Source organism: Carcharodon carcharias, chromosome 24, assembly GCF_017639515.1.
Source record: "Carcharodon carcharias isolate sCarCar2 chromosome 24, sCarCar2.pri, whole genome shotgun sequence".
Lineage (NCBI taxonomy): Eukaryota > Metazoa > Chordata > Chondrichthyes > Lamniformes > Lamnidae > Carcharodon > Carcharodon carcharias.
This window is the reverse complement of record NC_054490.1, coordinates 11,651,261-11,678,954: the sequence shown is the minus strand read 5'-3', so window position 1 is coordinate 11,678,954 and position 27,694 is coordinate 11,651,261. Positions and strand designations below refer to the sequence as shown.

General features: G+C 56.0%; 2 protein-coding genes across 2 annotated transcripts in view; one reads left to right on the top strand and one right to left on the bottom strand.

Moving 5' to 3' along the window:
• Nucleotides 1-16,715, top strand: part of tmem134 (transmembrane protein 134) — a 108,743-nt gene extending 92,028 nt beyond the window's left edge. Inside the window, exons 2-7 of the mRNA XM_041173891.1 lie at nt 8,525-8,643; nt 9,797-9,889; nt 10,883-10,959; nt 12,290-12,334; nt 12,789-12,842; nt 16,305-16,715. Coding sequence (XP_041029825.1) covers nt 8,525-8,643; nt 9,797-9,889; nt 10,883-10,959; nt 12,290-12,334; nt 12,789-12,842; nt 16,305-16,387 — 471 coding nt within the window. The 3' untranslated portion in view covers nt 16,388-16,715. The remainder of the gene's footprint in view (nt 1-8,524; nt 8,644-9,796; nt 9,890-10,882; nt 10,960-12,289; nt 12,335-12,788; nt 12,843-16,304) is intronic.
• Nucleotides 16,716-18,102: 1,387 nt separating this feature from the next.
• Nucleotides 18,103-27,694, bottom strand: part of LOC121269339 (calcium-binding protein 2-like) — a 33,161-nt gene continuing 23,569 nt past the window's right edge. Inside the window, exons 4-6 of the mRNA XM_041173889.1 lie at nt 27,479-27,588; nt 19,152-19,299; nt 18,103-18,171 (exon numbers count right to left, since the gene is read on the bottom strand). Of these exons, the coding sequence (XP_041029823.1) occupies nt 18,143-18,171; nt 19,152-19,299; nt 27,479-27,588 (287 nt within the window). The 3' untranslated portion in view covers nt 18,103-18,142. The remainder of the gene's footprint in view (nt 18,172-19,151; nt 19,300-27,478; nt 27,589-27,694) is intronic.

The window sequence follows — 27,694 nt, the reverse complement described above, 5'->3', positions numbered from 1 at the left end:
CGCACACAGTCACGCGCACACAGACACACTCACGCAGACACGCACACGCAGACACGCTCACGCAGACACGCGGACGCTCACACAGACACGCGCACGCAGACACGCGCACGCAGACACGCGCACGCAGACACGCGCACGCAGACACGCGCACGCAGACACGCTCACGCAGACACGCTCACGCAGACACGCTCACGCAGACATGCTCACGCAGACATGCTCACGCAGACACGCTCACACAGACAACCACACACAGACACGCACACGCTCACACAGTCATGCACACAGACACGCTCACGCAGACACGCTCACGCAGACACGCGGACGCTCACGCAGACACGCGGACGCTCACGCAGACACGCGGACACAGACACGCGGACACAGACACGCGGACACAGACACGCGGACACAGACACGCGGACACAGACACGCGGACACAGACACGCGGACACAGACACGCGGACACAGACACGCGCACGCAGACACGCGCACGCAGACACGCGCACGCAGACACGCGCACGCAGACACGCGCACGCAGACACGCGCACGCAGACACGCGCACACAGACACATGCACACAGACACATGCACACAGACACATCCACACAGACACATCCACACAGACACGCTCACGCAGACATGCACACAGACACGCTCACGCAGACACGCTCACGCAGACACGCTCACGCAGACACGCGGATGCTCACACAGACATGCACACAGACACATGCACACAGACACGTGCACACAGACACGTGCACACAGACACGTGCACACAGACACGCTCACGCAGACACGCTCACGCAGACACGCACACGCAGACACGCGCACACAGTCACGCGCACACAGACACACTCACACAGACACATGCACGCAGACACGCTCACGCAAACACGCGGACGCTCACGCAGACACGCGGACACAGACACGCGCATGCAGACACGCTCACGCAGACATGCACACAGACACATGCACACAGACACATGCACACAGACACATGCACACAGACACATGCACACAGACACATGCACACAGACACATGCACACAGACACATGCACACAGACACGCTCACGCAGACACGCACACAGACACGCTCACGCAGACATGCTCACGCAGACACGCGGATGCTCACACAGACATGCACACAGACACGTGCACACAGACACGTGCACGCAGACACGCTCACGCAGACACGCTCACGCAGACACGCACACGCTCACACAGTCATGCACACAGACACGCACACGCAGACACGCTCACGTGGACACGCTCACGCAGACGCGCACACAGACACGCGCACACAGACACGCGCACACAGACACGCGCACGCAGACACGCGCACGCAGACACGCGCACGCAGACACGCTCACGCAGACACGCACACAGACACGCACACAGAAACGCTCACGCAGACACGCTCACGCAGACACACTCACACAGACACGCTCACACAGACACGCGCACGCAGACACGCGCACGCAGACACGCGCACACAGTCACGCGCACACAGACACACTCACGCAGACACGCACACGCAGACACGCTCACGCAGACACGCGGACGCTCACACAGACACGCGCACGCAGACACGCGCACGCAGACACGCGCACGCAGACACGCGCACGCAGACACGCTCACGCAGACACGCTCACGCAGACACGCTCACGCAGACACGCTCACGCAGACACGCTCACGCAGACAACCACACACAGACACGCACACGCTCACACAGTCATGCACGCAGACACGCTCACGCAGACACGCTCACGCAGACACGCTCACGCAGACACGCTCACGCAGACACGCTCACGCAGACACGCTCACGCAGACACGCTCACGCAGACACAGACACGCGGACACGCTCACGCGGACACAGACACGCGGACACAGACACGCGGACACAGACACGCGCACGCAGACACGCGCACGCAGACACGCTCACGCAGACATGCACACAGACACATGCACACAGACACATGCACACAGACACATGCACACAGACACATGCACACAGACACATGCACACAGACACATGCACACAGACACATGCACACAGACACGCTCACGCAGACATGCACACAGACACGCTCACGCAGACACGCTCACGCAGACACGCGGATGCTCACACAGACATGCACACAGACACGTGCACGCAGACACGCTCACGCAGACACGCTCACGCAGACACGCACACGCAGACACGCACACACAGACACGCACACACAGACACGCACAGACAGACACGCACAGACAGACACGCACAGACAGACACGCACAGACAGACACGCACAGACAGACACGCACAGACAGACACGCACAGACAGACACGCACAGACAGACACGCACAGACAGACACGCACAGACAGACACGCACAGACAGACACGCACAGACAGACACGCACAGACAGACACGCACAGACAGACACGCACAGACAGACACGCACACGCTCACACAGTCATGCACACAGACACGCACACGCAGACACGCTCACGCAGACACGCTCACGCAGACACGCTCACGCAGACACGCTCACGCAGTCACGCGCACGCAGACACACACGCAGACACGCACACGCAGACACGCTCACGCAGACACGCTCACGCAGACACGCTCACGCAGACACGCTCACGCAGACACGCTCACGCAGACACGCTCACGCAGACACGCTCACGCAGACACGCTCACGCAGACACGCACACGCTCACACAGTCATGCACACAGTCATGCACACAGACACGCTCACGAAGACACGCTCACGCAGACACGCTCACGCAGACACGCTCACGCAGACACGCTCACGCAGACACGCTCAAGCAGACACGCTCACGCAGACACGCTCACGCAGACACGCTCACGCAGACACGCTCACGCAGACATGCACACAGACACATGCACACAGACACATGCACACAGACACATGCACACAGACACATGCACACAGACACATGCACACAGACACATGCACACAGACACATGCACACAGACACATGCACACAGACACATGCACACAGACACGCTCACGCAGACATGCACACAGACACGCTCACGCAGACACGCTCACGCAGACACGCGGATGCTCACACAGACATGCACACAGACACGTGCACACAGACACGTGCACACAGACACATGCACACAGACACATGCACACAGACACATGCACACAGACACATGCACACAGACACATGCACACAGACACATGCACGCAGACACATGCACGCAGACACATGCACGCAGACACGCTCACGCAGACATGCACACAGACACATGCACACAGACACATGCACACAGACACATGCACACAGACACATGCACACAGACACATGCACACAGACACATGCACACAGACACATGCACACAGACACATGCACACAGACACATGCACACAGACACATGCACACAGACACATGCACACAGACACATGCACACAGACACGCTCACGCAGACATGCACACAGACACGCTCACGCAGACACGCTCACGCAGACACGCGGATGCTCACACAGACATGCACACAGACACGTGCACGCAGACACGCACACGCAGACACGCTCACACAGACACGCACGCACAGACACGCACGCACAGACACGCACGCACAGACACGCACGCACAGACACGCACGCACAGACACGCACGCACAGACACGCACGCACAGACACGCACGCACAGACACGCTCGCACAGACACGCACGCACAGACACGCACGCACAGACACGCACGCACAGACACGCACGCACAGACACGCACGCACAGACACGCACGCACAGACACGCACGCACAGACACGCACGCACAGACACGCACGCACAGACACGCACGCACAGACACGCACGCACAGACACGCACGCACAGACACGCACGCACAGACACGCACGCACAGACACGCACACGCTCACACAGTCATGCACACAGACACGCTCACGCAGACACGCTCACGCAGACACGCGCACGCAGACACGCGCACGCAGACACGCGCACGCAGACACGCGCACGCAGACACGCGCACGCAGACACGCGCACGCAGACACGCGCACGCAGACACGCTCACGCAGACATGCACACAGACACATGCACACAGACACATGCACACAGACACGCTCACGCAGACATGCACACAGACACGCACACACAGACACGCACACACAGACACGCACACACAGACACGCGCACACAGTCACGCGCACACAGACACACTCACGCAGACACGCACACGCAGACACGCTCACGCAGACACGCGGACGCTCACACAGACACGCGCACGCAGACACGCGCACGCAGACACGCGCACGCAGACACGCTCACGCAGACACGCTCACGCAGACACGCTCACGCAGACACGCTCACGCAGACATGCTCACGCAGACACGCTCACACAGACAACCACACACAGACACGCACACGCTCACACAGTCATGCACACAGACACGCTCACGCAGACACGCTCACGCAGACACGCGGACGCTCACGCAGACACGCGGACGCTCACGCAGACACGCGGACACAGACACGCGGACACAGACACGCGGACACAGACACGCGGACACAGACACGCGGACACAGACACGCGGACACAGACACGCGCACGCAGACACGCGCACGCAGACACGCGCACGCAGACACGCGCACGCAGACACGCGCACGCAGACACGCGCACGCAGACACGCACACAGACACATGCACACAGACACATGCACACAGACACATGCACACAGACACATCCACACAGACACGCTCACGCAGACATGCACACAGACACGCTCACGCAGACACGCTCACGCAGACACGCGGATGCTCACACAGACATGCACACAGACACATGCACACAGACACGTGCACACAGACACGTGCACACAGACACGTGCACACAGACACGCTCACGCAGACACGCTCACGCAGACACGCTCACGCAGACACGCACACGCAGACACGCGCACACAGTCACGCGCACACAGACACACTCACACAGACACATGCACGCAGACACGCTCACGCAAACACGCGGACGCTCACGCAGACACGCGGACACAGACACGCGCATGCAGACACGCTCACGCAGACATGCACACAGACACATGCACACAGACACATGCACACAGACACATGCACACAGACACATGCACACAGACACATGCACACAGACACATGCACACAGACACGCTCACGCAGACACGCACACAGACACGCTCACGCAGACATGCTCACGCAGACACGCGGATGCTCACACAGACATGCACACAGACACGTGCACACAGACACGTGCACGCAGACACGCTCACGCAGACACGCTCACGCAGACACGCACACGCTCACACAGTCATGCACACAGACACGCACACGCAGACACGCTCACGCGGACACGCTCACGCAGACGCGCACACAGACACGCGCACACAGACACGCGCACACAGACACGCGCACGCAGACACGCGCACGCAGACACGCTCACGCAGACACGCACACAGACACGCACACAGAAACGCTCACGCAGACACGCTCACGCAGACACACTCACACAGACACGCTCACACAGACACGCGCACGCAGACACGCGCACGCAGACACGCGCACACAGTCACGCGCACGCAGACACACTCACGCAGACACGCACACGCAGACACGCTCACGCAGACACGCGGACGCTCACACAGACACGCGCACGCAGACACGCGCACGCAGACACGCGCACGCAGACACGCGCACGCAGACACGCGCACGCAGACACGCGCACGCAGACACGCGCACGCAGACACGCGCACGCAGACACGCTCACGCAGACACGCTCACGCAGACACGCTCACGCAGACAACCACACACAGACACGCACACGCTCACACAGTCATGCACGCAGACACGCTCACGCAGACACGCTCACGCAGACACGCTCACGCAGACACGCTCACGCAGACACGCTCACGCAGACACGCTCACGCAGACACGCTCACGCAGACACGCTCACGCGGACACGCTCACGCGGACACAGACACGCGGACACGCTCACGCGGACACAGACACGCGGACACAGACACGCGGACGCAGACACGCGCACGCAGACACGCGCACGCAGACACATGCACACAGACACATGCACACAGACACATGCACACAGACACATGCACACAGACACATGCACACAGACACATGCACACAGACACATGCACACAGACACATGCACACAGACACGCTCACGCAGACATGCACACAGACACGCTCACGCAGACACGCTCACGCAGACACGCGGATGCTCACACAGACATGCACACAGACACGTGCACGCAGACACGCTCACGCAGACACGCTCACGCAGACACGCACACGCAGACACGCTCACACAGACACGCTCACACAGACACGCACACACAGACACGCACACACAGACACGCACACACAGACACGCACACACAGACACGCACACACAGACACGCACACACAGACACGCACACACAGACACGCACAGACAGACATGCACAGACAGACACGCACAGACAGACACGCACAGACAGACACGCACAGACAGACACGCACAGACAGACACGCACAGACAGACACGCACAGACAGACACGCACAGACAGACACGCACAGACAGACACGCACAGACAGACACGCACACACAGACACGCACACGCTCACACAGTCATGCACACAGACACGCACACGCAGACACGCTCACGCAGACACGCTCACGCAGACACGCTCACGCAGACACGCTCACGCAGACACGCTCACGCAGACACGCGCACGCAGACACACTCACGCAGACACGCACACGCAGACACGCACACGCAGACACGCTCACGCAGACACGCTCACGCAGACACGCTCACGCAGACACGCTCACGCAGACACGCTCACGCAGACACGCTCACGCAGACACGCTCACGCAGACACGCACACGCTCACACAGTCATGCACACAGTCATGCACACAGACACGCTCACGAAGACACGCTCACGCAGACACGCTCACGCAGACACGCTCACGCAGACACGCTCACGCAGACACGCTCACGCAGACACGCTCAAGCAGACACGCTCACGCAGACACGCTCACGCAGACACGCTCACGCAGACACGCTCACGCAGACATGCACACAGACACATGCACACAGACACATGCACACAGACACATGCACACAGACACATGCACACAGACACATGCACACAGACACATGCACACAGACACATGCACACAGACACATGCACACAGACACGCTCACGCAGACATGCACACAGACACGCTCACGCAGACACGCTCACGCAGACACGCGGATGCTCACACAGACATGCACACAGACACGTGCACACAGACACGTGCACACAGACACATGCACACAGACACGTGCACACAGACACATGCACACAGACACATGCACACAGACACATGCACACAGACACATGCACACAGACACATGCACACAGACACATGCACACAGACACATGCACGCAGACACATGCACGCAGACACATGCACGCAGACATGCACACAGACACATGCACACAGACACATGCACACAGACACATGCACACAGACACATGCACACAGACACATGCACACAGACACATGCACACAGACACATGCACACAGACACGCTCACGCAGACATGCACACAGACACGCTCACGCAGACACGCTCACGCAGACACGCGGATGCTCACACAGACATGCACACAGACACGTGCACGCAGACACGCTCACGCAGACACGCACACGCAGACACACTCACACAGACACGCACGCACAGACACGCACGCACAGACACGCACGCACAGACACGCACGCACAGACACGCACGCACAGACACGCACGCACAGACACGCACGCACAGACACGCACGCACAGACACGCACGCACAGACACGCACGCACAGACACGCACGCACAGACACGCACGCACAGACACGCACACACAGACACGCACACACAGACACGCACACACAGACACGCACACACAGACACGCACACACAGACACACAGTCATGCACACAGACACGCACACGCAGACACGCTCACGCAGACACGCTCACGCAGACACGCGCACGCAGACACGCGCACGCAGACACGCGCACGCAGACACGCTCACGCAGACACGCGCACGCAGACACGCGCACGCAGACACGCGCACGCAGACACGCGCACGCAGACACGCGCACGCAGACACGCTCACGCAGACATGCACCCAGACACACGCACGCAGACACGCTCACGCAGACACGCGCACGCAGACACGCTCACGCAGACATGCACCCAGACACGCTCACGCAGACACGCTCACGCAGACACGCTCACGCAGACACACTCACGCTCACGCAGACACGCTCACGCAGACACGCTCACGCAGACATGCACCCAGACACACGCACGCAGACACGCTCACGCAGACACGCTCACGCAGACACGCTCACGCAGACACGCTCACACAGACACGCAGACGCACGCAGACAGACACAGTGTGAAGTGAGGGTGGCTATAGAGTGTGACCGCTGCTCGTGTTTGGGGGTTTATGGTTCTGTGTGCTGGACGGGGTTTGAGGAGGGAGGGGAGGTTGTGTTCTGCCTGACGCCGCTGTCTGTTGTATTTTTCCAGAATTTGGAGAATGAAGATGCTTTGGAGACCAACAGGAGTCCCGCCTCCTCCACCTATAAAATACGGTGCGAAACACTATCCTCCCCGCACCTCCCCCGCCCCCCCCCCAAGCCCACCAATCCTCACTCCTCAGCAAGTGGCCGAATGTAGTGGGCAGAGGTTGGGGGGCGGCGCTGGCCACACTGGACCAGGCAGCTTCCACTGGGGAGATCACGGGGAGGGGCAGGGTCAGAGCAGGAGGGGGCGGGTCGGAGCGGGAGGTCGAAGGGGAGGGGGCGGGTCGGAGCGGGAGGTCGAAGGGGAGAGGGCGGGTCGGAGCGGGAGGTCGAAGGGGAGGGGGGGGGTCGGAGCGGGAGGTCGAAGGGGAGAGGGCGGGTCGGAGCGGGAGGTCGAAGGGGAGGGGGTGGGTCGGAGCGGGAGGTCGAAGGGGAGGGGGTGGGTCGGAGCGGGAGGTCGAAGGGGAGAGGGCGGGTCGGAGCGGGAGGTCGAAGGGGAGGGGGCGGGTCGGAGCGGGAGGTCGAAGGGGAGGGGGTGGGTCGGAGCGGGAGGTCGAAGGGGAGGGGGTGGGTCGGAGCGGGAGGTCGAAGGGGAGGGGGTGGGTCGGAGCGGGAGGTCGAAGGGGAGAGGGTGGGTCGGAGCGGGAGGTCGAAGGGGAGGGGGTGGGTCGGAGCGGGAGGTCGAAGGGGAGGGGGTGGGTCGGAGCGGGAGGTCGAAGGGGAGGGGGTGGGTCGGAGCGGGAGGTCGAAGGGGAGGGGGTGGGAGGTCAAAGGGGAGGGGCTGGGTCGGAGCGGGAGGTCGAAGGGGAGGGGTCAGGCTGGAGCAGGAGGTCGAAGGGGAGAGGGCGGGTCGGAGCGGGAGGTCGAAGGGGAGGGGGTGGGTCGGAGCGGGAGGTCGAAGGGGAGGGGGTGGGAGGTCAAAGGGGAGGGGCTGGGTCGGAGCGGGAGGTCGAAGGGGAGGGGTCAGGCTGGAGCAGGAGGTCGAAGGGGAGAGGGCGGGTCGGAGCGGGAGGTCGAAGGGGAGGGGGGTGGGTCGGAGCGGGAGGTCGAAGGGGAGGGGGTGGGAGGTCAAAGGGGAGGGGCTGGGTCGGAGCGGGAGGTCGAAGGGGAGGGGTCAGGCTGGAGCAGGAGGTTGAAGGGGAGGGGGCAGGAGGTCGAAGGGGAGGGGTTATCGCATTGCCATGGTGGCCATGTTTAGAATTGTCCCTCTTGTTGCCGACAGTTCGGACCTGGGCAGATGTTCGACACAAAGTTCGCGATGGTCGTTCAGCAACATCAGTAACAGCACCCAGCAATCGTACCGCGAGTGCCTCAGGTCAGCCGCCATCTCCCCCCCCCCCCCACCCGTGTCCCCCCCCCCCGCTCCTGTGTCCCCCCCCCCGCTCCCGTGTCCCCCCCACCCGTGTCCCCCCCCCCCCCCCGCTCCTGTGTCCCCCCCCACCCCCGCTCCTGTGTCCCCCCCACCCCCGCTCCCATGGCCCCCCCCCCCCGCTCCCACGTCCCCCCCCACCCCCGCTCCTGTGTCCCCCCCCCACCCGTGTCCCCCCCACCCCCGCTCCTGTGTCCCCCCCACCCCCGCTCCTGTGTCCCCCCCACCCCCGCTCCTGTGTCCCCCCCCCACCCGTGTCCCCCCCACCCCCGCTCCTGTGTCCCCCCCACCCCCCCCACCCATGTCCCCCCCACCCCCGCTCCTGTGTCCCCCCCCACCCCCGCTCCCATGTCCCCCCCACCCCCGCTCCCATGGCCCCCCCCACCCCCGCTCCTGTGTCCCCCCCACCCCCCGCTCCCATGGCCCCCCCCCACCCCCGCTCCTGTGTCCCCCCCACCCCCGCTCCTGTGTCCCCCCCCACCCCCGCTCCCATGTCCCCCCCACCCCCGCTCCCATGGCCCCCCCCACCCCCGCTCCTGTGTCCCCCCCACCCCCGCTCCCATGGCCCCCCCCACCCCCGCTCCTGTGTCCCCCCCACCCCCGCTCCCATGTCCCCCCCCACCCCCGCTCCCATGTCCCCCCCACCCCCGCTCCCATGTCCCCCCCACCCCCCCACACTCCCTGAGTCCCCCACTCCCCGTGTGCCCCCCTCCCCACCGACTCCCGTGTCCCAGCTCCCCCTCCCGTGTCACCCCTTACCCCGCCCCCAGCGTCATCCCCCTCCCCCTCCCCCTCCCCCTCCCCCGTCCGCCTCCTCCCGTGTCCCCCTGCCCTCTCTCCCACTCCGGGGAGGGAGGGGCTCCGAGGGGAGTTGTGGGTTGGGGACAGGAGGGACTGGAGCAGCTCTAACTCTTTATTCTCTGGCTGTTGCCTCTACAGCTGGGCGAGGCATCCTCTGATACAGAAGAACAGGAGAGTGGTGATTGCCTGCTTTATCCTGCTCATTGTCGGACTGGGTGAGTCCACCCGGAAACCTCTTCCCTCAGGGAGCGCGAGTCTTCGGAATTCTCCATCGGTGAATACATTTGGGGCTGGGATTGGCCGGGTTCTGGTCTCGTGGGGAACGAAAGGATATGGGGAGTGGGCAGGAAAATGCAATTCGAGCCCAAGTGGCCGTGATGGTATTTAAATGCGGAGCAGGATCGATGGGCTGGACGGCGTGTTCTTGTGCACTTTCCCGTTGTACTGAAGCCAATACCGGGAGCAGCAAGATCCCAGACTCCAGGTAGCTCTCAGTCCCCCTCTCTCAGGGAGATATCTGTACACTGACTGGTGTCTCTCAGACCTTCTCTCTCAGGGAGATATCTGTACACTGACTGGTGTCTCTCAGTCTCCTCTCTCTCTCAGGGAGATATCTGTACACTGACTGGTGTCTCTCAGTCTCCTCTCTCTCTCAGGGAGATATCTGTACACTGACCAGTGTCTCTCAGTCCCCTCTCTCTCAGGGTGATATCTGTACACTGACTGGTGTCTCTCAGTCTCCTCTCTCTCTCAGGGAGATATCTGTACACTGACTGGTGTCTCTCAGTCACTCTCTCTCTCAGGGAGATATCTGTACACTGACTGGTGTCTCTCAGTCCCCTCTCTCTCAGGGAGATATCTGTATACTGACTGGTGTCTCTCAGTCCCTCTCTCTCTCAGGGAGATATCTGTACACTGACTGGTGTCTCTCAGACCTTCTCTCTCAGGGAGATATCTGTACACTGACTGGTGTCTCTCAGTCTCCCCTCTCTCTCAGGGAGATATCTGTACACTGACTGGTGTCTCTCAGTCCCCTCTCTCTCAGGGAGATATCTGTATACTGACTGGTGTCTCTCAGTCCCTCTCTCTCTCAGGGAGATATCTGTACACTGACTGGTGTCTCTCAGACCTTCTCTCTCAGGGAGATATCTGTACACTGACTGGTGTCTCTCAGTCTCCCCTCTCTCTCAGGGAGATATCTGTACACTGACTGGTGTCTCTCAGTCACTCTCTCTCAGGGAGATATCGGTACACTGACTGGTGTCTCTCAGTCTCCTCTCTCTCTCAGGGATATATCTGTACACTGACTGGTGTCTCTCAGTCCCTCTCTCTCAGGGAGATATCGGTACACTGACTGGTGTCTCTCAGTCCCCTCTCTCTCTCTCAGGGATATATCTGTACACTGACTGGTGTCTCTCAGTCCCTCTCTCTCAGGGAGATATCTGTACACTGACTGGTGTCTCTCGGTGTGGCTCTCTCTCTCTTTCGGGAACATATGTACGTGGAGTGGTATTAATGTTTTTCTCCGCTCTCTCTCTCTTTCAGTTCTCGTTCTGGTTGGAGTTGGCCTGCAGGTTCATCCGAGTTCAGGTGTGTTCTGGAACCAAGTGGCCGGTGCTTACCTACCGCTCATTGCTGCGCTCCCAACAGTTGTTCTGCCCCGAACCTCCGTCAACCACCTCCCACTGAGGGGTCTACCCAGCCCTGTCTGCGAGTGTCATCGAGGCAGAGACCAACAGATGTTTGAACACTGGGGGGGGTGCAGAAATTAATGGGAGGTGCGGGGAAGGTGGAGTCAAGGTGAAGATTCCAGGGGCTGAATGTCCTGATCTCCACCTGGTGGCTTTCCCCCAGTCACAGTGGCGAGTCCCTCACCCCTCACCCTCACGGAATGTTCCCATCGCTGCCCCTCCACCACTACCCTCTGCACTCTGGGTTCCCACCCCCTCCTCCTCCCCTCCTCCCAGCCGCTCACCACCCCCCTCAACCCCTCCGACATGTTATAATTCCGGTCTGTACACTCTCTCTCTTTCCTTCTCTGCAGGTGTGTCCAGTGCAATATTCTTTGTTCCGGGATTTCTCCTGCTGATCCCAGGAGGTGAGTTAGTGATCGAGCCGGGGGCCAGTGAGCTGCTTGCTGTGCACTCTCGTGGATGCATGAACACGCCCTCCTCAAACACCGCAACACAGAAACTAGGAGCAGGAGTAGACTATTCGGCCCCCTCGAGCCTGCTCCACCATTCAATATGGTCACGGCTGACCCTCTCTCAACTCCGTACTCGTGCTCTCTCCCCGTACCCCTGGACACCTTTAGAGTCTAGAAGTCTATCTGCTTCGTTCTTAAATATATTCAGTGGCTTGTCCTCCACAGCCTCCATGGTGGAGAATTTCCACAGATTCACCACCCTCTGAGTGAAGCAGTTTCTTCTCATTCTCAGTCTTAAATGGACTCCTGAGACTGTGATCCCTTGGTCTAGACCCCCTCCCACAGCTGGGGGAAACATCCTCCCTGCGCCCGGTCTGTCCATCCCTGCGCCCGGTCTGTCCATCCCTGCGCCCGGTCTGTCCATCCCTGCGCCCGGTCTGTCCATCCCTGCGCCCGGTCTGTCCATCCCTGCGCCCGGTCTGTCCATCCCTGCGCCCGGTCTGTCCATCCCTGCGCCCGGTCTGTCCATCCCTGCGCCCAGTCTGTCCATCCCTGCGCCCGGTCAGTCCATCCCTGCGCCCAGTCCGTCCATCCCTCCATCCAGTCCGTCCATCCCTGTCAAAATTTTATACGTTTCAATGAGATTCCCTCTCGTTCTTCTAAACTCCAGTGAATACAGGCCTAGTTCCCCAATCTCTCCTCATACGACAATCCTGCTATCCCAGGAATTAGTCTGGTGAACCTTTGCTGTGCTCCCTCCATGGAAAGTTCATCCTTTCTTAGATAAGGAGACCAAAACTGCACACAATACTCCAGGTGTGGTCTCACCAAGGCCCTGTACAGCTGCAGTAAGACATCCCTGCTCCTGTACTCAAGTCCTCTGGCAATGAAGGCCAACATCCCATTTACCTTCTTAACTGCTTGCTGCACCTGCATGCTTGCTTTCAGTGACTGGTGTACAAGGACACCCAGGTCCCTTTGTACATCCACATTTCCCAATCTATCACCATTTAAATAATACTCTGCCTTTCTGCTTTTCCTACCAAAGTGGATAACTTCACACTTGTCCACGTTTTACTGCATCTGCCATGTGTTTGCCCACTCACCCAACCTGTGTAAATCACCTTGAAGCCTCTTAACACCCTCCTCACCACTCAACGTTCCCAAGTTTCATCTCATCAGCAAACTTGGAAATGTTACATTTGGTTCCCCCATCCAAATCATTGATATATGTTGTGCATAGCTGGGGGCCCAAGCACTGATCCCTGCGGTAGCCCATGACTAACAAAATAAATTAAGGATAGTATTGGCTCCAAAGAAGAGTCCTATAAAGTTGCTGGAAGTAGCAAGCCTGAGGATTGGGAGCAGTTTAGAATTCAGCAAAGGAGGACCAAGGGATCGATTAAGAGGGGGAAAAATGGAGCATGAGAGTAAATTTGCAAGGAACATATAAGGGGGCTGTAAAAGCTGCAATAAGCATGTAGGAAGAGAAAAGATTGGTGAAGACAAATGCAGGTCCCTTACAGTCTGGAACAGGAGAATATACAATAGAGAACAAGGAAATGTCAGAGCAATTAAATAACTACTTTAGTTCTGTCTTCATGGAGGAAGACACAGATAACTTCCCAGAAATACTAGGGAACCGGGGGTCTAGTGAGAAGGAGGAATTGAAGGAAATTACTATTACTAAAACAATAGTGCTGGAGAAATTAATGGGACCTAAAACTTAAAAATCCCCAGGGCCTGATAATCTACCTTGCAGGGCACTAAAGGAGGTCGCCATGGAAATAGTGGATGCATTGGTTGTTATCTTCCAAAATTCTACAGATTCTGGAACCATCCCAGCGGATTGGAGGGTGGTAAATCTAACCCCACTATTTCAAAAAGGAGGGAGAGAGAAAGCAGCGAATTACAGACCAGTTAGCCTAACATCTGTAGTAGGGAAAATGCTAGAGTCTATTATAAAGGATGTGATAACAGGACACTTAGAAAATATCAACAGGATTAGATAAAGTCGATGTGGGTTTACGAAAGGGAAATCATGTTTGACAAACCCCCTGAAGTTTTTTGAGGATGTAACTAGCAGAATAGATAAGGGAGAACCAGTGGATGTGGTGTATTTGGATTTTCAGAAAGCTTTTGATAAAGTCCCACATAAGAGGTTAGAGTGTAAAATTAAAGCCAATGGGATTGAGGGTAATATATTGGCATGGGTTGAGAATTGGTTAGCAGACAGGAAACAGAGAGTAGGAATAAATGGGTCTTTTTCAGTGTGGCAGGTGGTGACTAGTGGGCTACCGCAGGGATCAGTGCTTGGGCCCCCAGCTATTCACAACATATATCAATGATTTGGATGGGGGAACCAAATGTAACATTTCCAAGTTTGCTGATGAGATGAAACTTGGGAACGTTGAGTGGTGAGGAGGGTGTTAAGAGGCTTCAAGGTGATTTACACAGGTTGGGTGAGTGGGCAAACACATGGCAGATGCAGTAAAACGTGGACAAGTGTGAAGTTATCCACTTTGGTAGGAAAAGCAGAATGGCAGAGTATTATTTAAATGGTAATATATTGGGAAATGTGGATATACAAAGGGACCTGGGTGTCCTTGTACACCAGTCACTGAAAGCAAGCATGCAGGTGCAGCAAGCAGTTAAGAAGGTAAATGGGATGTTGGCCTTCATTGCCAGAGGACTTGAGTACAGGAGCAGGGATGTCTCACTGCAGCTGTACAGGGCCTTGGTGAGACCACACCTGGAGTATTGTGTGCAAGTTTTGGTCTCCTTATCTAAGAAAGGATGTACTTGCCATAGAGGGAGGGCAGCAATTGTTCACCAGACTGATTCCTGGGATGGCGGGATTGTCGTATGAGGAGAGATCGGGCCGACTAGGCCTGTATTCACTGGAGTTTAGAAGGACGAGAGGGGATCTCATTGAAGCATAACATTCGGACAGGGATGGACAGACTGGATATGGGGAGGATGTTTCCACTAGCTAGTGGGGAGGGGGGGTGCTAGAACAAGGGGTCACAATCTCAGGATACAGGGTAGACCATTTGGGTCTGAGATGAGGAGAAACTTCTTCACTCAGAGAGTGGTGAACCTGTGGAATTCTCTACCCCAGAGGCTGCGGAGGCCAGGTCACTGAATATATATATAAGAAGGAAATAGATTTCTAGACTTGAAAGGCGTCAAGAGGTTTGGGGAGAGAGCGGGAGTACAGAGTTGAGATAGAGGATCAGCCATGATCATATTGAATGGCAGAACAGTCTCGAAGGGCCGATTGACCCACTCCTGCTCCTAGTTTCTGTGTTACTGTGTCTCTATATACACTGTGTTCATACAGTGGTTAACGTATATGCTCTCTCCCCCACCCCCTCCCTCTTGCACCCCCCCCCCCCCCTCTCTCTCTCTCAGTATACCACGTGATCTACATCTACTGCGCTCTGAAAGGGAAGACTGGATATCGTTTTTTCTACCTCCCATATTTCGAGAAGTGAGGACAGCCTCCGGAGTAAGGAAACACTTGCTGTGCCATGAACGGGATTGGCAGACGGAGAGGGGCCAGGACATCGGACAGCACTGTAGATAGTTGTGCCCTCGGTTCACTCATATCTTCCAATGTCTCGACTGGTGAAGGGTTGTCGATTTCACAGTGATTTCTCGTCAAAATTACACTTTCCAAAATGACAGCTCCAGCCTCACACCTCTCCATCCATCCCTCCTTTCCCCATTCAGTCCCTCTCAACCTCCTCCCCCTCCCTCCCTTCCTGCCTCTTTCATTCTCCTCCCTTCCCTCACTCTGTCCTTTGGCGCTCTCTCTCCCACTCCTGCCTGCTGTCGTTGTCTGTCTCTCTGTCCCTGTCGTTGTCTGTCTCTCTGTCTCTGTCTCCCTCTCTGTCTCTGTCTTTCTCTCTCTCTCTCTCTCTTTGTCTGTGTGTCTCTCTCTCTACCTCTCTCTTTGTCTCTGTCTCTGTCTCTCTCTCTCTCTGTCTCTGTCTCTCTCCCTTTCTCTCTTTGTGTGTCTCTCTCTCTCTGTCTCTCTCTCTGTCTCTCTCTCTCTGTCTCTCTCTCTCTGTCTCTCTCTCTCTGTCTCTCTCTCTCTGTCTCTCTCTCTGTCTCTCTCTCTGTCTCTCTCTCTTGTCTCTCTCTCTTTGTCTCTCTCTCTTTGTCTCTCTCTCTCTGTCTCTCTCTCTCTGTCTCTCTCTCTCTGTCTCTGCCTTTCTGTCACCCTCGCCCTCCCTCTCTCCCCCTCCACTACCCATGTACTAATCCGAGTGTGTCTGGCTGATTGCTGTGATTCGAAGGTGCTAAGGATTTGCTCCTCATATTCTCTTGGATGTAAATGATCAGCTGTGTTTATAATAGAGGGAATTCAATCACTGGAGCCCGGAGTTATCTTCCTGATCTTGCTGTGTGCAAATTGGCTGCTGCAGGTCCGATGTCACCACAGTCGGCAGCTTAAAAAAAAACTACTTCAGGAGCTGTGAAAGGCTGAGGGTCATCCTGAGGGGGTGAAAGGCTGAGGGTCATCCTGAGGGGGTGAAAGGCTGAGGGTCATCCTGAGGGGGGGCGAGAGGCTGAGGGTCGTCCTGAGGGGGGGGCGAGAGGCTGAGGGTCGTCCTGAGGGGGGCAAGAGGCTGAGGGTCAACCTGAGGGGGTGACAGACGCTGGGGAAACAGGACAGCTTTCTTAGTCCCAAACACTCCCCCTATCAGCCCCACCCTCTTTCTCTTTCTCTCTCTCTCTCTCTCTCTCTCTCTCTTACCCCTGCCTCCCCACCACCCCCCCCCCCCCTCCCTGCCCCACCTCTTTCCTCTCCCTTTTCTGCCTATCCTTGCCCGTCACTCTCCCCGGGACAGACTGCTCTCCTCCTCCTGCCCCCCCGCTCTCTATTGAATTGTTCACAGCACACACAGACATCGCTGCCCTTTGCCTCTTTATTCGTAGTCTCCGACTTGGTGCGATACATTTAAATCAGGGAGACTTCCAGCAAAACTGCTCCTCGGACAACCAGTTCACCAGTCACCATGTTTACCGGGTGTGGGTCAATCTCCCACCCCGTGGAAGGTTCTGGAAGAGGAGGTTGGGGTCCCCTCTCGGGCGTGTTGTGTGAGGCGCTGGGATCTGTCCATCGCCGAGGTCTCATTCCCATCTTTTCCCCGTCTCCCTGGTGAGTTCCACATCCTCGGGGTAGACTCCACTGTCGCACTGGGCCACTGAACTTCGGCCCCGTGTCGGGAGAGTCGCCTGTCCTAGCGGGAAGACAGCATCATGACGAACTCTGTCGGGGTGGACGCAAAGGCCAAGTTAACGCACGAGCAAACAAAGATCGTCTCGTGGCCGACTTCCAGCACACCCACCGTCCCACTCCTGCTGCTAACGTGCTGGGCTCACAACCTCAGGAACTGAGGCCATACCCAGAGGGAGCTTTACCCTGTATCTAACCCCGTGCTGTACCTGTCCTGGGAGTGTTTGATGGGGACAGTTTAGAGGGAGATTTACTCTGTATCTAACCCCGTGCTGTACCTGTCCTGGGAGTGTTTGATGGGGACAGTTTAGAGGGAGATTTACTCTGTATCTAACCCCGTGCTGTACCTGTCCTGGGAGTGTTTGATGGGGACAGTTTAGAGGGAGATTTACTCTGTATCTAACCCCGTGCTGTACCTGTCCTGGGAGTGTTTGATGGGGACAGTTTAGAGGGAGATTTACTCTGTATCTAACCCCGTGCTGTACCTGTCCTGGGAGTGTTTGATGTGGATAGTGTAGAGGGAGATTTACTCTGTATCTAACCCCGTGCTGTACCTGTCCTGGGAGTGTTTGATGGGGACAGTGTAGAGGGAGATTTACTCTGTATCTAACCCCGTGCTGTACCTGTCCTGGGAGTGTTTGATGGGGACAGTGTAGAGGGAGCTTTACTCTGTATCTAACCCCGTGCTGTACCTGTCCTGGGAGTGTTTGATGGGCACAGTGTAGAGGGAGCTTTACTCTGTATCTAACCCCGTGCTGTACCTGTCCTGGGAGTGTTTGATGGGGACATTGTAGAGGGAGCTTTACTCTGTATCTAACCCCGTGCTGTACCTGTCCTGGGAGTGTTTGATGGGGACAGTGTAGAGGCAGCTTTACTCTGTATCTGACCCTGTGCTGTACCTGTCCTGGGAGTGTTTGATGGGGACAGTGTAGAGGCAGCTTTACTCTGTATCTGACCCTGTGCTGTACCTGTCCTGGGAGTGTTTGATGGGGACAGTATAGAGTTGGACTCACCATCAAAGTCGACCTGCCTGTCTCCATTCAGATCGATATCTCGCAGCATCTCCTCTATCTCTTTGCGTTGAAGTTTCTCCCCCAGGAGATGGTTAATGGCTCTCTCAAGCTCAGAGATACAAATCAGTCCATCGCCATCTGAGTCAAACTGAGGAACAGAAAAATAATTCAGTACTGAGGAAGTGCCGTACCGTCGCAGGGTCAGTTCTGAGGGAGGGTCAGTTCTGAGGGAGGGTCAGTTCTGAGGGAGGGTCAGTTCTGAGGGAGGGCCGCACTGTCGGAGGATCAGTACTGAGGGAGCGCCGCACTGTAGGAGGGTTAGCGCTGAGGGAATGCCGCACTGTCGGAGGGTGCGCGCTGTGGGAGCGCCGCAGTGTCTGAGATCCCATCCTTCAGAATGGAACATTAAACCGGGACCCTGCCTGGCCTTTCGGGTGGAAGTGAAGGATCCCAGCGGCAATATTGGATGAAGGGCAGGTCGGTGACTTCCTCGGGTCTTTGGCCCGATACTTATCCTTCAGCCAACATCAGTTTTAACCCAAAATAAAGTCCCACAGCCTGGTCATTTCTCACATTGCTGTTTGTGGGAGCTTGCTGTGCACAAATTGGTTGCCGATTTGCCCCCATTCCAAACGTAACTGCTTCAGGAAGGAAACTATCCCATAGGTAGCACCTTCAGACCCACCGAACCTGTTTACGATGCGCTCTCCATCCTCATGAACCTGTTTACGATGCGCTCTCCGTCCTCATGGAACTGTTTACGATGCGCTCTCCGTCCTCATGAACCTGTTTACGATGCGCTCTCCGTCCTCATGAACCTGTTTACGATGCGCTCTCCGTCCTCATGAACCTGTTTACGATGCGCTCTCCGTCCTCATGAACCTGTTTACGATGCGCTCTCCGTCCTCATGAACCTGTTTACGATGCGCTCTCCGTCCTCATGAACCTGTTTACGACGCACTGTTGGACCTCATGAACCTGTTTACGATGCACTCTCTGACCTCATGAACTTGTTTACGATGCGCTCTCCGACTTCATGAACCTGTTTACAACGTGCTCTCCGACCTCATGAACCTGTTTACGGCGCACTGTCTGACCTCCCGAACCTGTTTATGATGTGCTCTCCGACCTCCCGAACCTGTTTATGACGTGCTCTCCAACATCATGAACCTGTTTACGATGCTCTCTCCGACATCATGAACCTGTTTACGATGCACTCTCCAACCTCCTGAACCTGCTTACGATGCGCTCTCCAACCTCATGAACCTGTTTACGATGCACTCTCCGTCATGAACCTGTTTACGATGCACTCTCCGTCATGAACCTGTTTACGATGTGCTCTCCACCCTCATGAACCTGTTTACGATGCACTCTCCGTCATGAACCTGTTTACGATGTGCTCTCCGACATGATGAACCTGTTTACGACGCGCTTTCCATCATGAACCTGTTTACGATGCCCTCTCCATCATGAACCTGTTTACGATGTGCTCTCCATCCTCATGAACCTGTTTACGATGCACTATCCGTCATGAACCTGTTTACGATGTGCTCTCCATCCTCATGAACCTGTTTACGATGTGCTCTCCATCCTCATGAACCTGTTTACGATGCACTCTCCATCATGAACCTGTTTACGATGTGCTCTCCATCCTCATGAACCTGTTTACGACGCGCTCTCCATCATGAACCTGTTTACGATGCACTCTCCGACCTCATGAACCTGTTTACGATGCGCTCTCCGACCTCATGAACATGTTTACGACGTGGTCTCCGACCTCATGAACCTGTTTACGACGCGGTCTCTGACCTCATGAACCTGTTTACGACGCGCTCTCCGATCTCATGAACCTGTTTACGACACGCTCTCCGACCTCATGAACCTGTTTACGACGCGGTCTCCGACCTCATGAACCTGTTTACGACGCGCTCCTGGACATCTGGAGATGGCCTGGGGACGCTGGAGTATTTGGAGATCGTTTGCCCCTCCTGTGGATGAGGGTCTGAGGCCAGTTTGCTCCTGTCCTGAGATATTGGACCTGATTCCCTGTCACCATCCTATCTTCAGCTGGAACTCTGCTCCAGTTCGGAAGGAAGCTTTTCCAACTGAATTCATGGAAAGACATCATCTCTGAATCACAGAAATCAGCCATTCGGCCCATCAGGTTCCTACTGGTCTTTCTGCTCCACACGCGCCTCCCCCCAGCCCCTCCTCATCTCCCCCCATCACCATATCCTTCTCTCCCTGTCTCCCTCGTGTGTTTATCCAGCTTCCCCCCCACCTCCTTAAACAATCGACACTCTTCCCCTCGTCCACTCCCTGTGGGAGCCAGTTTCACATTCTCCCCCCACACCCCCTCTCTTGTTAAGGAACTTTCTCCTGAATTCCCCATTGGATTTATGAGTGACTGTCTTACACTGATGGCCCCCTCATTCTGGTCTCTCCCCCACCACCCCCACACAGCCGGACCCATCGTCTCTACATCGACCCCATCCAAACCCTTTCAGAGTCTTAAAGATCTCGACCAGGTCACCCCCTCAGCCTTCTCTTTTCCAGAGAGCAGAGCCCCGGACTGTTCAATCCTTCCTGATGGTTATAATCTCTCCATTCTCGTATCATTCAGGCCTTCTCCAGTGCTTGTATAACCGTTTTATAATATGGAGACCAGGACTGTGCACAGCGCTCCGAGTGTGGTCTAACTGAAGGAAACGGAGACCGGAACTGTGCACAGTGCTCCAAGTGTGGTCTAACTGCGGGATACGGAGACTGGAACTGTGCACAGCGCTCCGAGTGTGGTCTAACTGAAGGAAACGGAGACCGGAACTGTGCACAGTGCTCCAAGTGTGGTCTATCCGAGGGATACGGAGACCGGAACTGTGCACGGTGCTCCGAGTGTGGTCTACCTGTGGGAAACGGAGACCGGAACTGTGCACAGTGCTCCGAGTGTGATCTATCTGAGGGATACGGAGACCGGAACTGTGCACAGTGTTCCGAGTGTGGTCTATCCGAGGGAAACGGAGACCGGAACTGTGCACGGTGCTCCGAGTGTGGTCTAACCGAGGGATACGGAGATCAGAACTGTACACAGTGCTCCAAGTGTGGTCTAACTGAGGGATGCGGAGACGGGAACTGTGCACAGTGCTCCGAGTGGGGTCTAACCCAGGGATACGGAGATCGGAACTGTGCACCGTGCTCCCAGTGTGGTCTAACCGAGGGATACGGAGACCGGAACCGTGCACAGTGCTCCCAGTGTGGTCTAACTGAGGGATACGGAGACGGGAACTGTGCACGGTGCTCCGAGCGTGGTCTAACCGAGGGATACGGAGACCGGAACCGTGCACAGTGCTCCCAGTGTGGTCTAACTGAGGGATACGGAGACGGGAACTGTGCACGGTGCTCCGAGCGTGGTCTAACCGAGGGATACGGAGACCGGAACTGTGCACAGTGCTCCCAGTGTGGTCTAACCCAGGGATACAGAGATCGGAACTGTGCATAGTGCTCCAAGTGTGGTCAAACCGAGCGATACAGAGACCGGAACTGTGCACGGTGCTCCGAGTGTGGTCTATCCGAGCGATATGGTGATCAGAACGGTGCACAGTGTGGTCTAAAGTAAGGATACAGAGAATGGAACTGTGCACAGTGCTCCCAGTGTGGTCTAACCAAGGTTCAATGCAATCTGATCCTAACTCTCTAATTATCACTCGTTCCCTCTGGAAATGACCCAAGGGTCGGTTTCCTTTTATGACCCCCTGAGCTTGTCACTAATTTTGAATTCCATCTTTATCTCCACATCCCTCTCCCCTCTCGCCCATTTAGACACCTCTTGCCATTCTGCAGTTTATGTAGCTCCCACAGCACAGTTAGATTGGCAGTTTCAGGAGTTTGACCCAGTGACAATGAAGAATTCGTGATATAAATTTATAAATACTGTGGCTACAAGAGCAGGTCAGAGGCTGGGAATCTTACGACTAGTAACTCACCTCCTGACTCCCCAAAGCCTGTTCACCATCTACAAGGCACAAGTCAGGAGTGTGATGGGATACTCCCCGCTTGCCTGGATGAGTTGCAGCTCCCACAACACTCAAGAAGCTCGAAACCATCCAGGACAAAGCAGCCCCGCTTGATCGACACCCCATCCACAAACATTCACTCCTTCCACCACCGACACACAGTAGCAGCAGCGTGTGTACCATCTACAAGATGCACTGCAGCAACACACTAAGGCTGCTTTAACAGCACCTTCCAAACTCACAACCACTACCATCTAGAAGGACAAGGGCAGCAGACACATGGGGAACACCCACCACCTGGAAGTTCCCCTCCGAGCCACTCACCATCCTGACTTGGAAATATATCGGCTGTTCCTTCACTGTCGCTGGGTCAAAATCCTGGAACTCGCTCCCTAACAGCGCTGTGGGTGTACCTACACCACATGGGACTGCAGCGGCTCAAGAAGGCAACTCAGCACCACCTTCTCAAGGGGCGATTAGGGATGGGCAATAAATGCTGGGCCCGGCCAGCGAAGCCCACATCCTGAGAAATTAATAAAATAAATATATTTCCATGTAAGGATGCTGAGAGTCATGGGAACTGCAGGTGGTGGTGTTCCCAAGTGGGAGGTCTTAATAGTGAGGGTATGGAGGAGATTCACCAGAACGTTCCCAGGTTTTGAGGGACTTCAGTTCATGTGGAGAGATTGGAGAAGCCGGGACTGTTCTCCTGGGAGCAGAGAAGGTTAAGGGGGAGATTGAATCGAGGCCTTCGAAATCCCGAGGGGGGGTGGGTTTCCGATCGAGTGAACGAGGGGAAAGTGTTTCCAGTGGCAGGAGGGTGGGGAAGCGGAGGGACGCGGGTTGGAGGGAATTGGGAAAGGGAGCAGAGGGGGAGATGAGGAGAATTGTTTATTTCCCACACAGCGAGTTGTTGTGATCTGGAAGACGCTGCCTGAAAGGGCGGTGGAAGCAGATTCAACAGGGGGACCCTCGAAAGGGGCGATTGGAGAAATACCTGAAGGGGAAAAGTTTACAGGGATACTGGGGGGGGGGGGGGGCGGGGAGAAGGGATGGGAGAGAGCAGAGGGGGGAGTGTGGGATTAATTGGATCGATCTTTGAGAGTCAGCACAGGCTGGATGGGCCGAATGGCCCATTTCTGTGCTGTTTCGCTCTGTAACTCTTCACAATTTGGGTTTTGATGCTCAGGGAATCTGTCTGGCTCCTGCTGTTCATCGGGAGAGGCTCCCTCCGAATTTCCGAATCTCTCGGTACAGTTTTTCAGACACGTATCCCTCGGACACCGGAGGTGGTTTGGTCCTTTGGCCTTTCCTCTACCTCTTGCTGAGGGGCTGAAGGTTCTCGCTGGGGTCGGTGGGGGTGCTGGGGAGGTTTTTCTGCTACTCGCTCCATTAGCTGGAGGTCACAGAGGATGAGTTTCGCTCCTTGTTAGCCCAGCTGCTGCATTCTTTCAGGCCATGCAGTTATCACACGGTCAGAGTATCAAACACTCTGTCTCTCTCTCTCAGGGTGGCAGAGAGACCCCCAGGAGCCATGTTAGAAATCCTTTCTATCCCTCTCTCTGTCCCTCTCCCTCTCTCTCTGTTTGTGTCTGTCTCTCTCTCTCTCTTCCTATCTCTGTCTCTCTCTGTCTGTGTCTCTCTCCCGCTCTCTCTGTCTGTCCCTCTCTCTCTCTCTCTCTGTCTCTCTCACTGTCCCTTTCTATCTGTCCCTCTATCTTTGTCTCTCTCTCTCTCTCTGTGTCTCTCGATCTGTCTCTCTTTCTCTGTCTGTCCCTCTCTCTGTCTCCCTCCCTCTCTCTGTCTATGCCTCTGTCACTCTGTCTCTCTCTCTCTCTCTCTCACTCCGTGTCTGTCTCTGTCTCTCTCTGTCTGTGCCTCTCTCCTGCTCTCTCTCTGTCTGCCCCCCTCTCTGTCCCTCTCTCTCTGTCCCTGTCTCTCTGTCTCTCTGTCTCTGTCTCTCTCCCTCTGTCTGTCTCTCTCCCTCTGTCTGTCTCTCTCTGTCTCACTCTGTGTCTGTCTCTGTCTCTTTCTCTCTCTGTCTCTCTCTCTCCCTCTCTATCTCTCTGTCTGTCTTTCTGTCTGTCTGTCTGTCTCTCTCTCTCCCTCTCTCTCTCTGTCTTTCTGTCTGTCTCTCTCTCTCTGGCCCTGGACGAGATTGATTTATTATTTTCTACGATCAGCTCCCTTTCCTTGTTTCGAGGCGTTTGGAACAAGTTATTCATTGTAACTGCAGCGTGGGTTTCAAACACTCCCAGGACCCCCCTCCCATCCCCTCCCCTCCCCTTCCCTTCCCTCCCCTCCCCTCCCACCCACTTTGAGAAATAAGACAAACTAACCAAATACCTAATCTCTCAAAATAATTAAACTGACTGAGTACCAAAGTGGACCAAGGAGTGAAGTCAACCGTCTATATCTAACAATAATCTAACAGCTCACTGACCCAGCTCAACTGGTTCAACAGACCTGTCAGCATAGTTATAGCTCACAGAGTAACAGGGACAGCAGCACTGTTGGAGATGGAATTGGCTGAGTGATAGGAAACAGAGTGTGGATGGTTAATGGGTGTTTTCAGGGCTGGAGGAAGGATTGTCCAGGCTCCAGAGGGGGCTCGGTATTGCAATCCTTGCTTTCCCCGATGTATAATTAATGATCTAGACCTCAGTGTACGGGGGACAATTTCAAAATTTGCGGGTGATTCAGAACTTGGAGGCATTGTAACCTGTGAGGGGCGGACAGTGTGGAACTTCAGGAGGACATGGGCAAGCTGGTGGAGTGGACAGACAGGTGGCAGATGCAGTTTAGTGTGGGGAAGTGTGAATGATTCATTTTGGTAGGAAGAACGTGGAGAGAAAATATAAAATAAAGAGTACAATACTAAAGGGAATGCAGGGACCTGGGGGTATATGTACATAAATCATTGAAGGTGGCAGTACAGGTTGAGTGAGCGGGTAATAAAGCAGACAGCATCCTGGGCTTTATTAATAGGGGCACAGAGTTCAAGAACAGGGAGGTTGTGTTAAACGTGCATAAAACACTGGTTCAATCCCAACTGGAGTATTGTGTCCAGTTCTGGGCTCCGCACTTTAGGAAGGATGTGAAGGCTTTAGAGAGAGAGTGTGGAAAAGATTCACAAGAATGGTTCCAGGGATGAGGAACTTGAGTGACGTGGAGAGATTGGAGAAGCCGGGACTGTTCTCCTTGGAGGAGAGAAGGTTGAGAGGAGATTTGATCGAGGTGTTCAAAATCATGAGGGGTCTGGACAGAGTCGATAGAGAGAAACTGTTCCTATTGGTGGAAGGATCGAGAACCAGAGGGACACAGATTTAAGATGATTGGTGAAAGAAGCAACAGCGACATGAGAAACTTTATCACACAGCGAGTGGTTAGGGTCTGGAACGTACTGTCTGAGAGCGTGGGGGAGACAGGGTCAATCGAGTGGTTAGGATCTGGAACGCACTGAGAGTGTGGTGGAGACAGGGTCAATCGAGTGGTTAGGATCTGGAACGCACTGTCTGAGAGTGTGAGGGAGACAGGGTCAATCGAGTGGTTAGGATCTGGAATGCACTGAGAGTGTGGGGGTGACAGGGTCAATCGAGTGGTTAGGATCTGGAATGGACTGAGAGTGTGGTGGAGACGGTCAATCGAGTGGTTAGGATCTGGAACGCACTGTCTGAGAGTGTGAGGGAGACAGGGTCAATCGAGTGGTTAGGATCTGGAACGCACTGTCTGAGAGTGTGGGGGAGACAGGGTCAATCGAGTGGTTAGGATCTGGAACGCACTGTCTGAGAGTGTGGGGGTGACAGGGTCAATCGAGTGGTTAGGATCTGGAATGGACTGTCTGAGAGTGTGGGGGAGACGGTCAATCGAGTGGTTAGGATCTGGAACGCACTGTCTGAGAGTGTGGGGGAGACAGGGTCAATCGAGTGGTTAGGATCTGGAATGGACTGAGAGTGTCGGGGAGACAGGGTCAATTGAGGCTTTGGGAAGGGAATCGGATCATTATCTGAAAGGGGATAATGTGCAGGGTTACGGGGAGAAGGCGAGGGGAGAGGGAATAGGTTAGTTCCTCCTTCAGAGAGCCAGCACAGCTATAATGGGCTGAGTGGCCTCCTCTTGAGCTGTCACCAGTGTACGATTCGAAGAATCCAGTTGAACTCGGCCAATCTGAACTGATGGTGGGCGCTGGTGTGGTGGGTGAATCGAAGCTCAATTCAGTCACCTGCCTAGATCAGGGCTCCCGAGACCACGGGTTTAACCAGGTTACTCATTACACTGGATGGCTGATGTAATCAGAAATGAGACTACAGCACGAACCTCTTTAAAGGCGAATTTTAGCTCCCGTACTCCCACCATGTGAGCTGTCTCCTGCAACAGTTTTGGTGCCATTAACTCAACAAAATCTTCGAGACCCAAACGTCCGCCAACTGGAAAAGAAACAAACACACAACCCGGTGAACATCAGTCAGGCACCCGTGAGACCCGAGGGGAGCTTTACCCTGTATCTAACCCCGTGCTGTACCTGTCCTGGGA